At 46.9% G+C, this 14,979-nt stretch overlaps 1 protein-coding gene across 1 annotated transcript in view; it reads right to left on the bottom strand.

Moving 5' to 3' along the window:
* Positions 1-10,402, bottom strand: part of LOC119243492 (solute carrier family 22 member 4) — a 43,921-nt gene extending 33,519 nt beyond the window's left edge. The window contains exon 1 of the mRNA XM_037509370.2: positions 10,007-10,402. Within this exon, the coding sequence (XP_037365267.1) occupies positions 10,007-10,402 (396 nt within the window). The remainder of the gene's footprint in view (positions 1-10,006) is intronic.
* Positions 10,403-14,979: the final 4,577 nt, after the last annotated feature.

Consider the following 14,979-nt stretch of genomic DNA (forward strand, 5'->3'; position numbering starts at 1 on the left):
AGTTTCAGAACAGAAGTTGTGCATTAAATATATATATTTCCTCTCTTTCTGGTATTCTCATTATGAACATGTTGGTGTGTTTAATGGTGTTGCACATTTCTCTAAGGTCACATTCATTTTTCTTCATTTCTATTCTCTCTGCTTTTTAAATTGTGTAATATCTATTGCTCTATTAAGTTTGCCGATTCTTTCTTCTGCCTATTCAAATCTACTCTTAATGTCCTCTAGTGATTTTTCAAAATTTCAGATATTGCATATTTCAAGCCCAGAACTTCAGTTTGATTTTCTTATACTACTTTTTAAAAAAATTCTGTTATGTTTTTATTGATGTAACATTGATTTATAATACGAGATATGATTTAGAAGTAAAGGTTCACACCTCTTCAGAGGTATGTTACCTCACCACACCCACCACCAAAATACCCATACTCCCCCACCATAGCCATAGTCCTTTACTCCACTCCCCTCTTTATTTCCTTACCCTCTGGTAGGGATAACTTCGATTCTACAATCGGATTTCTAGGGTTTGTTTTGATTTAGTTTTGCCAGCTCCTTTGTTTCTCTATATTCCACATATGAGTGAACTCATCTGGTATTTGTCTTTCTCCTCTGACTTATTTAACTTGACATGATGCCCCATTTAACTTTAATTTTTATCCCTTGATTGGTATTCTGCATTTGAGAAACCATTGTCATTATATATTCTTTTACTTTTTGAGCATGACCTCCTTTAGTTCTTTTTTTTTTTTAATTATTTTGTTTTGCTTTCTTTTCTTTCTTTTTTTTAAAAGATTTATTTATTTATTTATACAAGCACTGGGTACAGTCAGAGGCACGGGAGGGTGAGAGAATTCACCAGAGCCAGAGCGGAGAGTAGAACAGGCAGAGTGATGAAGTACACTGCTGAGGGGAGCAGCTGGCGGCAGGAGAGGTCTGCGTGCCATGTGGGACCCTCTCCCGGCAGCCGGGGATCGAACCTGCGCTGCACAGGCTGCGGGCAGCAACCCAGTGTTCAACCGCTGTGCCACCGGGGGATGCCCTCCTTTAGTTCTTTGAATATGTTCATAATGACTGCTTTGAAGTCTTTGTCAAATCTGACATCTGAGCCCTTCAGGCAGTTTCTATTCCCTGCTTTAGGATCATAGTTTTCTGTTTCCTTGCATGTCTTGCAATTTTTTGTTAAAAACTGGACATTCTAGGTAATATATTGTAAAACTCTGAGTTCTAGGGTGGGAGTTTTGTTTTGTTTGTTTGTTTAGTAACTTGGCTGACTCTCTAGTGAAGTCTGTATTTCCCCTGCAGTGTGAAGGTTCTGATATTGCTCCTCAGAAGGTACAGTCTTGGCAAGTGTTCAGTCACCCTGAACTAAATGGTTCTAGCAGGACTCCTAATTTTTTCTGTTAAGTCTTCTGCCCCCCGGAGATATCACATTCAGTTGTTAGGCTCTGCTAATTGTTGGTGGGTTGCTTTATCGTTTTCAAGAATGCTCTGGGGTGTAAATCACCCCATACATAGTCTTGTTCAATTAAATTCAAGTCCCTTGCAAGAGTGGGTTTTGAGGCAAATCTTGGAAATCTGTTCTAATTCCAGGAGGGCTGCTCTGAGCTGTCTTTTTTCTGGTTCTTTCTGTTAAACTAGCTACCCTGTGGGTTAGTTACTATAATGGAATCACTAATCTCTTAATTGTTTACCACCACAATCACCATTGTTTAAAAGAGTATTCTTAGGCTTCAACTTTTGCACACTGTTTCAAATGAAGTTATTTCCTGGGGACAGCTTAAGTACTCTGTTCTTAAGGACTACCTCTCTCTTTCTGGGCAAAATCTCTGAGTTCTGCTCTAGAGCTAGAGGCAAGGAAAGCAGCCCTCAGAGAGACACTCCTACTAATGAGTTGGCTGCTTAGAAGTGAGTGATAGCTTGTGTCTTTTAGCTTGCCTCTGCTGGCATAGATACTCTCCAACCTATAAGCTGGGACAAGGGCAAACAGGGACCCAATATTCTTTGTCTGTGGAACGTAGGATGAACAGCTACCTTATGAATGGAGTCTGAATGGATAATAAAATCTCTCAAACTCCTGACTTTGATCACTAGTAATTAAATCGCTGCAACTTCGAGCTCAGGGGATGAAGGGAAATAAATTTTATAATGTTCTCAGTATCTTTATTAGAAAAAGCAGCTTGTATACCACCTCTCAATAAAAAGAATATTATGACCTTACTAACTTCACCTTTTTTTTTTGGTCTAGAGTTGCCAGGTATTCCTGCAAGAGCAACATGAGGGTCAGTCTCATGCAGGGTCAACTTTGGCATCAATACCCCAAGATGCTTTAGTTACTATTTCCTTACAGGCTACCACAAGCCCTGAAGCAATCCCAACTAGCTGTCAGAGTCTACACAAAGGCTACAGAGCCATGTACATAGAAAGTCCACCCCCACCTTTATTATAATGCTTAAGCCTCCACCCCCAAATGAATATTGGACTTAATGATGACTAATGAGGCATAGATGCCTGTCCCTACTTAGAAATACCTAAATTTTCCTGAAATTCAATGCTATAGCTAACCTCCTTATGAATGTTCCTATGAATATGTATAACCTCCCTGTAAAAATTAAAGCCCATTACTAGTTGGGAAGCCTGCATTTGGTCCCAAAGACCCTTTTGCTCCTGGCTCGCACAACCCAATAAACTCCTTTCTGCTTACTGTTCAGACCCGTTTTTTGTGTTTCCACTAGCATACACAAAAGATAAGGATCCTCAGGTATTTTGCATGGTTATTTAACCATAGGTGAAAAGGCCTCCGTGAAGAGTCCTGTAGTCATCAGAAGTTTGCATATGATGATGGGATTGGAGTAGAGGGTCTGAGAGAGGGAGAAAGGCCACTCAGGGATCTGGTTCTTGCCCTTTCACCCCAGTATTGCATGTCCTACAGTCCTACCAGCCTCTATTCTGGGAATACGAACAAATGAAATGGGGTTTGTGCCAGCCACTTAGCACAGAGGGAGAGCTCTGGAAGACGCCATTGTGAATCTGCTCTCCATTGTGAACTGCTGTCCCTGGGCTGCTGATGCCCACTCTCTGTACCCTATCTGTGCCAAATGGGGATACTTGCCTATTGAGGGGGCCTTAGAGAGATGCTTAAAACTACACCAGGATTTCAGATAACTAGGCAGGCCTGTATTAGTCTTTAATATAAATCAAATTTAGCCTTCCATAAGGTAGAAATTACTCCTTTCTGAAGCCCGAGGCACTTGCAACTCCTCTGGCCAACCCTGCCAAAGCCTTGTTTTTGTCAACACACTACCCTGCCTCTTGGACTCTGTGGAAAGGTTCTGCTGCCCATCAGGAGGGACTGACTAAATTTGTTTATCCAGAAACTTGGCAGGAGTTGAGAATGAAGCAGTCTCTGGACAAAGGCACATTCTAGGATCCTGGTGGCTTTTGTCAGAGGAATATAGCTGAAGGGCAACAGATAGCTATTTAGGATAAGGCAGCTGATGGATAAACAGGGAGTCAGAGTTAAGGAAAACCCCCGGTTCTCTTTATTTGTTCTCTGTCAATATCTCTTGGAGATTTTCACTGGAAATAAAAATTTCAACGTTGCTGGCAGGACCCGGAGGTTCCCACACTTTCCCCTGTTGGAATATGCCAGGAGGTAGATCTGAGAGTGGCGTTGGTTAATATTCAGACTGTTCTGACAGCCACGTTGCCAGTTCCTACACTAGCCAGCAGTATCCCAGAGCAGCCTGCAGGCCTGCTGGAACGAAAACAATCTCCACCTGCCTGTTGTTCAGTCTTCACCTTTGTCAGAGTCCCCAAGTCCCCAAGGAGGCACAGTCTGGGCAGCTGCTGTGAAGAGCCCCATGTATTGGCCAGCCAGATGTGAGGCTTAGTCTGTTTCATTGTCCCTCCCTTTGCTGCTTTCAATGCCTCTCACAAATGTCCTGTTAGCAGAGGGTAAGGCATCCATGCTCCTACCTCATCCCTTTGGGCTGTGGGTGGGTAGTCAGTGTGTTCTTCTCTGTGCATGCTTTGACCCCTGGTGTCAAGAAAGAAAGTGCAAGGCTAGGACCTCTGGAAGTTCAGGTCCTGTGTGGAGGCTCTATCATACATAAGGGCAAAGCCACCAGCAGCTTCACCTATGGACTCTTAGAGGGTGTAGCCAGCTGCAGAAGAGAAGTAGTAGCCCTGCCTCAGGCCACCGGGTGGACTGCCACAGAAAGCTGGCCCAACCAAACAAGACTCTCTGAGGGCTTCTGGGGGATGGGGCCTGGGTGAAACAGGGCCTAGTGACTGCTTAGTTTCCCAGTCCATGGATGAAAGGGTCAAGTCTACCTAATGATCTTCCATGGGAAAAGACAATAGTTTTGAGGCAAAGGCTAGTCCATGTTTAGACCCTGGCCAGGAGACAGGCTCACCCCTACTGTTTGCCTGATGAATTTAGGGCTCCTTAAGGGGGCCTTATGTGGCAGAAATGTAGCAGGAATGTATGAGATGCAGAATCATCACTGGGCAAACATCACAGTGAGTTATTTCAGTAATGGTCCTGTGATGGATGTTAAGGTCAGTGGGTAAAAGTTTAAGGAGAGCAGGGCATGTGCTACCTCTCCCTGCACCTTCAACCCCTGGGCAGAGGCCTCTGAGCTTCCTCACACATGGGGTCTTAGCTCGCTTGGGGTCCCTAGAACTGAAGTCTACAGGGAGGTTGATGCTCATGAAGACCACTCTCACCACTGCAATAGGACTCATTCACAAGGATTCCATTATCAGAGAGCCAGACTAGGATGTTTGGGGTCCCTTCCTTCTCCAACAGAAACTTTAATGCAACCCATTGGGTCAGATCCCACCAATCCTTGCTCCTTTCCTATGCTGCTGTCCTACAGATAACTTAGTTAAGAGGTGACTTGGACTCCTCCCTACAGGAGCAGACACAAGTTTCTCCACCCCGACTCCAGAGACAGATGAAGAACCTTACCCTGGATTTTTATACTATTTATTCTTACAGTAAAAAATGACTTGGTTTGAGCTCTCCAGCCCTCCTGAGACTATGCAAGTGCTTGCTTCTCTTTTCCTTTCTTCTTTTCTAGTAAACCTGTCCTTTTAAAATGTAAAAAAAAAAAGGCACAGCAAACCTCTCCTATCTCACCCAGTGTTCTCCTCAGCAGTGTATTTCAGTAGAACCACCTGTTCTGCTCCCCATGTTGTCTCTGGTGAATTGTCTCACCCCCCACACCTCTGGCCTACACCCCAGCTCTTGTATGCATAAATATAAAAAAATGGCTTGCTTCAACTAAAGCAACAAAAGAAATAAAGACAGTGTTAGATTACAACTCAAGGGATAAAATAAATATGTATGAATCTGTATTTACATAAAGAAATTATTGCATAACTACATAATTGGGAATGAAAGGGATTCCATTTGATTCATTGGAAGGAATGTAGCAGGAATGTATGAGATGCAGAATTATCACAAGGCAAACATCACAGTACTAGTGAGTTATTTCAACTATGGTCCTGTGATGGATGCTAAGGTCAGTGGGTAAAAGCTTAAGGAGAAACAGGATATTTTTACATCATTTAAGTATCTCTCCCAAGAGAGATACTAAGTACAAAGGGAAAAAATTAGTCACTTTACAATAGAGAAACTCAGCACACATTTAGTCAGCCAAGTGATCAAGAATAACATCGCCAGTTATAAGCCATATTAACATTATGTACCCTCTGGTAAGATGCCCAAGGACACAATGCTTCTGTGGTATTCCTACTAAAAAGTGCACAAACTCAATCTTATGAGAGAAATCACAGAAGCCCAAGTTGAGGGACCGTGATCAAAATCACTGATATAGACTCATAAAAAGTGTTAGGGTCTTGAAAGGTAAGGAAAGACTGAAGAATAGTTACAGCTTGGAGAAGAACTGACAATTAAATACACTGTGAAGATCTGGATTGGATCTGAAAACAGAAAAAGGATAATTAGTGCAAAGATTCGTGAATTCTAATGAGGTCTGTAGTTTAGTACAGACTCACACGTACTTATCGGGTTAATGGTATTGTAACCGATACCACTTTCCTGGCTTGGATAAATGAATCATAGTTATATAAATTGCTAACATTAGGGGAAACAAGGTAAAGAGTACATTGAAGTACATTGAATTCTCTGTACTATTTTCACAACTTTTCTCTAAGCCAAAACTTATTTCAAAATGGTTTTACAAAAATGACTGCATTGGACAAATGAATTGAGCTCCACAAACAGCTCCCCAGGAAGGAAACTAACTTATGCATGTACAACTCAGATGTAGTCATCCAAGTCCCAATTCTGGCACCTCATTCCTGCCCCTGGCATTCTCTATAAGGCATTTCTACAGCAGAACATGCCATCCTTGGGCTTCTGACTGACTTTGGGGTCAGAGGGTTGGTTCAGGTGTCCCAGAGGGTATAGCCAGTGGGAGATCCTGCACAGAGGTGTAAGACTGTCTGAGGAAAGTCCCTGTATCTATATCATGCCAGCTGGGATTCAACATCTCTGGGTCTATGCGGGAGCCCGGACCATTCTCCCATTGACTGGTCAAGTCAGCATGGGTCCGGACCTATGACCTATTTTCTGGGTCCTCATACCTCTACCATGGCAAAAGGGACTTAGTCTCCAGCAAGTCTCAACCCATTAAAATAACTGCATTCTGGACCTTAGGGAAACTTCCACAATGCACTGTGCTCAGCCAGAGGTGACAAGGTCCTGCTTTTACCTCTCCTTACCACCCACCTATGATGCCCATTTGCTGGTACTAAGGGATCATGGCACATGATCTCACAGAGTCCTCTTAACAACACAGAGAAACTGGACACTCTCATGATACTTATTGTTAAAAATTGTCGTAAAATACACATAACATAAAAATCACTATCTTGTAACTTCCACGTGTATAGTTCAGTAGAGTTAAATATACTCACATTATTGTACAACCAGTCTCTTGAACTCTTCCCATCTTTCAAAATTAAACTCCGTACCCACTTCACTAACTTCCTTCTCCCCCACTTCCTGGCAACTATTATTCTACTATCCATTTCTATAAGGATGACTCCTCTTCGTATATCATATAAATGAAGCATACGGTTTTAACATTTTGTGACTATTTCACTTAGCATAATGTACTCTGTAGGGTAGAGTGTATCAGAATTCCTTCCTTTTCAAGGCTGAATAATATTTCGCCATATGTTTATACCACATTATCTTTATCCATTCATCTATTGATGGACCTTTGGCTTGCTTTCACCTTTTGGCTATTGTAAATAATGATGCTGTGAACATGTACAAATAATTGAGATCCTGCTTTCAATTCTTTTGGGATGTATACCCAGAATTGACATTGCTGGATCATATGGCAATTTTATTTTTGATTTTTTGATGAAACCCCATACTGTTTTTCACAGTGGATACACCCTCGTCACAGAGCACAATGATTCACTTTTCTACATCTTTGCAAATGCTTGATATTTTCTGCCTTTTAAAATATTGTATTATGCTTGTTCCACTTTATAGATAAGGAAACTAAGGCTTTGAGCAGTGAGACAACCCACTGAAGTCAGTCAGGTAGTTACGGGTGGGGTCAGAACTGACCCTCCAGCCTCCTGATTCCAGAATTCCTCCTTTGAGGAGAGCCATCCACCTTACTCATCCTGGTACTTCTCCCCTTTCCCCTCCCAATCTAATGCCTGTTTGCCATTTATTTTATTTTCATCACCCCAAAAAGGAAGCAAGGAAGGGAAAGGTTATCGAAAAAAGAAAGTCCTGGTATGTGGTGATGTATGTAGTCTGAACAAAGAGGACAAAACAGAACTTGGATGCCATTAATTACCTAACCTTCATGCCCAGAGGCAAACAAAGCCAGCAAGGAACAGAAAAGACACCAATTTATCTAGCTCTCAGGGAGAGCTGCAGCCAATGGACCAGCCCCAATCTCAGGTGCTGGTGACACTTTCAGGAATCAAAGTGGGAGTGAGTTAACCCTCCCCCTAGTCCTTGATTTTTGAGGTCCAGGCTGTGGGCAGGGGATAGGCAAAGACAAGGAGCTTTTGCCAGGTGATCAAACCTAGGGAAGCACAGCCACTTCAGCCCCAAGGTAGACATGGCACCAATGCTGGGGAATCCAGAGGTGATCTATATGCTGAGTCCACTTTTCACTGATCCTATGGATTCTATATCCATTACTCTCACCCAGCCACTACTTTTGCCAAGCTAATGACCACAGCTTCCTCATTGGTCTTCTTGCTTTTCATAGCATCCAGAGTGAGTTTTCTAAAAACACAAATCTGATCACATTAGCTGTTGCTTAAAACACTTACTATTTCCTCATTATCCTGAAAAAGTCAATACGTATAAGGCCTATTGTGTACTGAGCCTGTGGACATTTATAGCCTCACCCGTCATCCCCTGAGGTCCAGTAACTCTGATATATGGGAATTCCATCCCCAGACTCCGCCACATTCGTTGCCTGGGCAAATCCTGCTCATATTTCCCAATCAGCTCAAAATTTATCATTCCTTCTTGGAGTATTTACTAACGTTGTTATCCCTACAGAGAGGGTAATATATTTGCCCAGGTCACACAGCAAGCCAGCCAAGATTTGAATTCAGACTCCAGAACCTTATTGTGAACCAGGGTTGATGTTAACCTTCTCTGTAACAGGACCAGTGCACCCCTCCGGGCATCTAAGCTTTGAGGACAGACCCCACACCCCAGATGGCTACCTCTTAGTGCCCAAGACAAGGCCAGATATGTGTCTGATAATTGCTACACTGTGCTAAGGAAAGGAGATTAAAGACTAGCAGAGGCTATTGTCAAGTTTTTCTTGGGAAAAACATAGAGCAGAGGAGGGGCCAGGAGTTGATCCTACCTACTTGACCAAAACAGTAAAGTAGTCTGTGAGGATATTCTCCTGAGAAGACTATGTGCCCTAACCCAGTATCTCCTAGCCCTTAGCAGATGCAAAACAGGAAATGGAAGTGGTAAAGGATGTGCGTAGCATGACTCTGGAACCACTGAAAACCTGTCACCAAACCACTTAGGATGCTAAGGGGCTAATGACACAAGCTGGAGCCCTGGCCCACCCCAGGAACCTGTGCCCAGAAGGGTCTCAGTGAGTCTCTATGAGTATGTTGAGGTCAGGGCTATGCCACCTGTGGTTTGCTGCACCCAAGTTCTGTCCGGAAACCCTCTATTCCTTTCCTGAGAACTTGGAGCCTCAGGTCAGGAGGCCAAGCCTCACTATAAGGTGAATGGCAGAGCAATTCTCCCCCTGATGCTCCCAGAAGTTTATAACGGGGCCTCCCGGGTGGCGCAGTGGTTGAGCGCTGGGTTGCGAAGCTGCCTGCAGCCTCTGTAGCTCCGGTTCGATTCCCTGGCTGCTCCCCGGCCACCAGAGGAGGGTCCCACATGGTGCGCAGACCTCTCCTGCCGCCCGCTGCTCCCCTCAGCAGTGTACTTCGGTCCTTCTGCCTGCTCTGCTCCCCGCTCTGGCTCTGGTGAATTCTCTCACCCTCCCGCGCTTCTGACTGTACCCAGTGCTTGTATAAACAAGCAAACAAACAAACAAATAAGTTTATGACCAGGGAACAGGCCAGACTGACAGACACCCTGTCCAGCAGAGGTCTGTGTCTGCATTTGGGTTCAGCAACATCTCCCACAGCCCTCCTCCTGCCCATGGCAGACGCTTAACCCAATCTACACATCTGGGCAGCATTAGGCTCTTGGGAAAGAGCTCCATCTGTTGTGAAACTCGGAAAGAAAAAGACAGTTGGTGACCACAGACCTTTCTCCATCCCCTCCCTGCTGGACAGAAATGATCAGGAATGGGCCTCTCCTGAGTCCTGCTCTCTCGGCCCTCAGACCCCTGTAAGAAGAATAACCCAGCCGGGTTTAATCCGGACCAGGGATCACGGACCCAAGGACATTCAGCGCTTGGGCCTGAGGGGCGGCCTGACACAGATGGAGGGACGCGCACACACCCACCTCGGTCACGATGGTGGTCTGATAGACGTCCTGGCTGAACTCCCAGCCATCCAGGCACCTCTCCTGCTCCAGCTGCTGCAGGTCCACGTCGCGGCCGGGCTCCAGCCCCAGCGCCGAGAAGTTGGCGACGGCCGCGAGCCGGTAGCGGCGGCAGCTGTGGGGCACCTCGCGGCCGTCCTGCAGCCGCTGCAGCGGGGCGCTGTGGTTGCGCCAGGCGCCGCTCAGGTTCGCGGACTCGGGCACCCGGCAGCGGTGCTCGGGGACCCCCGCCAGGAACACGATGGACATGCCGTTGAAGCCGTTGGGGATGATGCTGGCGCTGAGCAGGAAGAAGATGAGGCGCTGAAAGGGCCCCCACTGGCCCAGGAAGGCGGTCACCTCGTCGTAGTCCCTCATGCCTGCGCGTCCTCTCCGCAGCTGGCCACCGGGCGCGGCAGGAGCGTCCCCCCGACTGCGCGGCGCGGACCCTGGCGCTCCCCGAGGGTGCCGCACCCTTCTCGTGGGCTCGGCGGGCCGAGCGAAATTGAGGTGCGCGTTCTGGGACTCTTCCCGGGAAACAGGTTGCTGGCCTTGGACGTTCCCTGGAGCTGAGCTGGAGGCTGCAAGGCGCGGTACAAACTCGGGACCACACCCCCATCCCGACGGGGGCGGGCAGGGAGCGCGGCCGGGCCGCTGGGGTGGGGCTCCCGGGTCGGCTCCGCCTCTTGCTCCTCCCTCCTGCCCCCAGTGACCCCGAGGTCGACCCCATGGCCCCTGGAGTTGAGGGGAGTCCCCCTGCGAGGTGAGGAAGCTCGGCTTCCGCGCCCTGGCGTCCCCCGCGCCCCTGGGCCACCACGTTGGGCCCCCCGGGGAGAGCGAGGAGCCGAGGCTGAAGAGCGAGGCCTTGGAGCTGCTGCCCCCCGCCCTGCCCTGAGGTCTCTTTCCGCTTCCCTTCCTATCCCGAGCGTGAGCTCAGGTGGCCCGAGGCGGGGTGCGGTGTCTGCGCCCGCGAAACCCCCGCGGGCGCAGGGCTGACAGGAGGGCGCGCGCCCGCTGCCTGACCCCGCGCTCTCCCCGCCAGTCCTAGGAGGCTGGAGAGAGTCGCCGGTCAGCGGCACCCCGAGAAGCGTCTTCGCGGCAGCTAGAAGTCTCACCTTGAAAAAGGGCAGACTGGCCCAGAGCCGCGGCAAGGATGAGCAAGGTCACGCTGCGTCAGGATTAGGCTCGGACCCGGGCGCGTGGGCTGGAGCTGCGGGCGGTCCCTGGGTCCGCTGGGCCCCCCAGAGAAGCCTTCCACACCGAGCCGGTGAGAGCGCGGTCGCGGAGGCGCTGCTGTCACCACTGATTTTGATCTTGTCGCTCTCCCCACGCCCCCAGGGCTCTTTATTGGGGCTGGCAGCCCGGACCTTCTTGGACTGGAAGGCCTCCAGTTTGCAGAAGGGACCGCCCTCAGTCCAGGAATAGAGGGAGGGAGGAAGAGTTGGAGGGGGCAGGAGAAAGTCAGTCTGGTGCCCAGATCTGGCAGCATACACACATCAGGGACTGCAGTCAGCTCCGGGGCCAGGTCTAGCGTCTCTCAGCTGCTGTGTGAGCTGGTCTGGAGCTGTGGTCTGAGTCCTGGGGTTCACGAGGAAGCTGAAGGAGACACACCTTAGGGCCCATCTCTTTGCAGATTTTGTACAAGTGTTTTTGCTTCTCTGGGTCCTGGTTAAAAGGCTGAGGGACTTTCCTGCCTCCTTTTTGTAGCAGTTTTGTTGTTTCATTCTGATGTATGTCTAGTAATCCAGTGGAATTGTTAATAACACATCCCTTTATTTTAAAAAATACTGTTCTTTGCACAGTATATCTGGTACCAATATCTTCACTTGGATTTCATGCTTCCCTTCTCCCACAATAAGAAAGCAAAAGCTGTGCAGGTAATTTATTTTGAATAGTAATCTCTAGGAAAGGAGTAAAGGACTGCGGAGCATGAACAGGGAAAGAGATAATACAGGACCATGTCATTAGCTTGGTCATTGGCAATGACCAGGGTCAGTGACAGTGCTGTGCTGAGACATTTTGGAATCTGAGGCCAAAGAAAAAAATTCGTGATACCATCCTGTCTCTACTTAAGATTTTGATGTTGTGTTCATCATGGATTTTATGTTGATTTTAATTGATACTTATAATCTAAAAATACTGTGTGGAAATATTGTTATCTTGATTATTGAATTTCTTGGCACTCCCTTAAATTTTGCACCTGGTGAGTCTATCCCAATTATGCACAGTGTGCACACAACCTGGATCTTTGGGCTCATCAGATCTGTTTGCATGAGAACTCCTGTTATCACTTGGCTTTTGTAAGCCCCCAATCTAACCCACCTTCGGTCATCAATGCCAGCTCATCCTCTATTCAACAGCTCTGGAAGATCCAGGTCTTTCCCAGGGCCAGAGTTACACTGATGAAAGGACCCTGCTATAGACTGGATTGTGTGCTCCTCTATCTCCCCACCCCCCACACAATGGATTTGTGGGGATATGTGGTTGGAAATGGGACCTTTGGGAAGCAGGTTTAGATGAGATCATCAGGGTGGGATCTTCAGTGGGGTTAGCACCCTTATAAAAAGAATCACCAGAGAACTCATAATAAGGTGGCCATCTGTAAGCCAGGAAGAAGACCCTTACCAGTGACTGAATCTATCAGCACCTGATTTTGGGCTTTCCACCATCCAGAATTGTGAGAAATAAATTTTCATTGTATAAGCTGCTCAGTCTATAATACTTTGTTATAGCAGCCTGAGCAACCTAAAATAGCACAGGTCCCTTGTGGGGAAAGATTGGGGAAATAATTATATGTACTTTTGGCAGTATGGGAGGTTTTTCCTTGAGGCAATTTGGACTCCTTTTCAATCAATAGGCTCCAAGCCTGTGAACTGGCCTGGATCTGGGAAGTGTTTGAGGAAATACTGTTATTCTTTTGTGGCAGCTGTCATCAACCTGCTCACTAGCTCTTGATTTGAGGGGTAAGGTGGTTATTGAAGTCAAGTTACACAGGCTCATCTGCCCATTCATTTGACTCCCAGGAACACCACGGTCAAATACCTATTACCTCTGCTGTCACCTGGGTTGAAGCACTGTGGTTGCCACTATGGCGTTAAAACTACCACTGCTCTGCCTCAGCTGATTAATGTCTCCACCTGACCTCTCCTATTCTAGAATCCTACCATCCCCACTGACAGACAGGATCCTCATCTGTGAATTTTGTATTGCCTTTGTGAAGGGAGTGGCCAGTGGCCTTGCCTTGAGAATGTAATCTGGTGATAGGTTCTCTGGTCTGGGGTGATAATTACAATCTAACATTCTCACCCTTCTGAACCTCCTGACTCCTCTGATACTCTGTGATGAAAGTTCTGCCAGCTCTGCCTCATTTCTCTAGGTCTAATTGTATCCAACTTTCAAAGATGGGTTTGTGTGTTCTTGCTTGGTTGTTAAGCCCAAAATGAGAAAGTGTTCCAGGTTAATAAATTCCCACATATGTTACTGCAGTTTCTACCAGAACACAGGTCCTGTTTTTTTTGTTTTTTTTTTTTCCCAACAGTTTTGCTATTTCCTGGTGGATCAGGGACTACAATTCCCCGCTTAGGCTGTGTTGAGACCTAACCTTGATTATTGACCTGGAGGCAGTGAGGGAAGGATAAGCATCATCTCTGGAGCCACTTGCCTCAGGAGGAGACTTGGTCTGGGTTCCAGGCAAGGAAAGGCTGCTCTCTTATAACAACGGGGAGAGACCTGCTGCTGGCCTGGAAGATTTAGAGGAATCTAGGAATTCAAAACTCTCACTTTAATCTATCTAAATGTCCCTCGTGTTCCAGCATTTGGAGACCCATCAAAACTGCATTTTCTGGTTGCTTTCCTAGCCTCACAATAAAATCACTTATATTCTGGGCTTGATTTCTGGCACCATCTGTTTTGTAGCGCAAGAGATGAAGTTCAATTTAAAAACTTCCATGAGGGTTTTAAGCCAGGACTCCTGGCTTTTAGGAGTGCCTCGAGTTCATAGTTGGCTGACCTGGACCAGTCACTTCCTTTTTCAAGGTCTCTACAACACTTAACAAAATCCAGCCAACTCCACAATTCTTATAATCACCATTGACTTCATATATTCCAATCTCCATAACCAGGGATTCTCAATCTTGGCAACACTGAGAATGATTCTTTGTTGCGGAGGACTGTCCTGTACACTTTAGGATGTTCAGCCACATTTCCAGCCTCATCCCTTAATTGTGATAGAAAGTGTCACTAGACATGATACATGTCTTCTGGGGGCAGGGTGGGGGGCTGGGGTAAAATCACCTTTAGTTAAAAAACACTGACACAGGGCCTCCCCTGGTGGCACAGGCGGTTGAGCACTGCGCTGTGAAGCTGTCCACAGCACTCTGCAGTGTTAGTTCGATCCCGGCAGGCCGGCGAGGGTCCCACATGGTCCCACATGGCCCCACATGGCGTGGCAGACCTCTCCTGTCGTGCCCGCTGTTCCCCTTAGCAGTGTCTTCAGTCCATCTGCCTGTTCTGCTCCCTGCTTTCTCTTCTTCTCACCCTCCCGGGCATCTGAACTGTACCCCGATTCTTGTATAAATAAATAAATAAATATTAAAAAAAAAACACTGACACAAGCCAATGTTACCTTTCCATTTGCATTTCATTATAATCTACCATGGATAAGAGTTTTGCTAAGTGTGGCTGCTGCATGCCGGGCATTATTGTCACCCTGTCGATTAAAGGGTACACACCATAGGCTTGTTTGCAGCTGTGGAACATTGGGGGAAGATCAAAAATGTCTGTCTAGGGCTCAGAAGTAGGCAACATTAATCCACTGGTTTCTACCCCACTTTGGTTGGGTATGCCCCATTGGGTGTTAACATCCCTCCACTTCCAGATAGCACATGGCCCAGTACTGAGCAGGTCTCTACAGGTGTTTTGTGTCTCAGCATCAGAGAAGCAGCTGAGGTTGTGGC

This window comes from Talpa occidentalis, unplaced genomic scaffold (genome assembly GCF_014898055.3).
Source record: "Talpa occidentalis isolate TD23 unplaced genomic scaffold, MPIMG_talOcc4v2.1 talOcc4.13, whole genome shotgun sequence".
Classification (NCBI taxonomy): domain Eukaryota; kingdom Metazoa; phylum Chordata; class Mammalia; order Eulipotyphla; family Talpidae; genus Talpa; species Talpa occidentalis.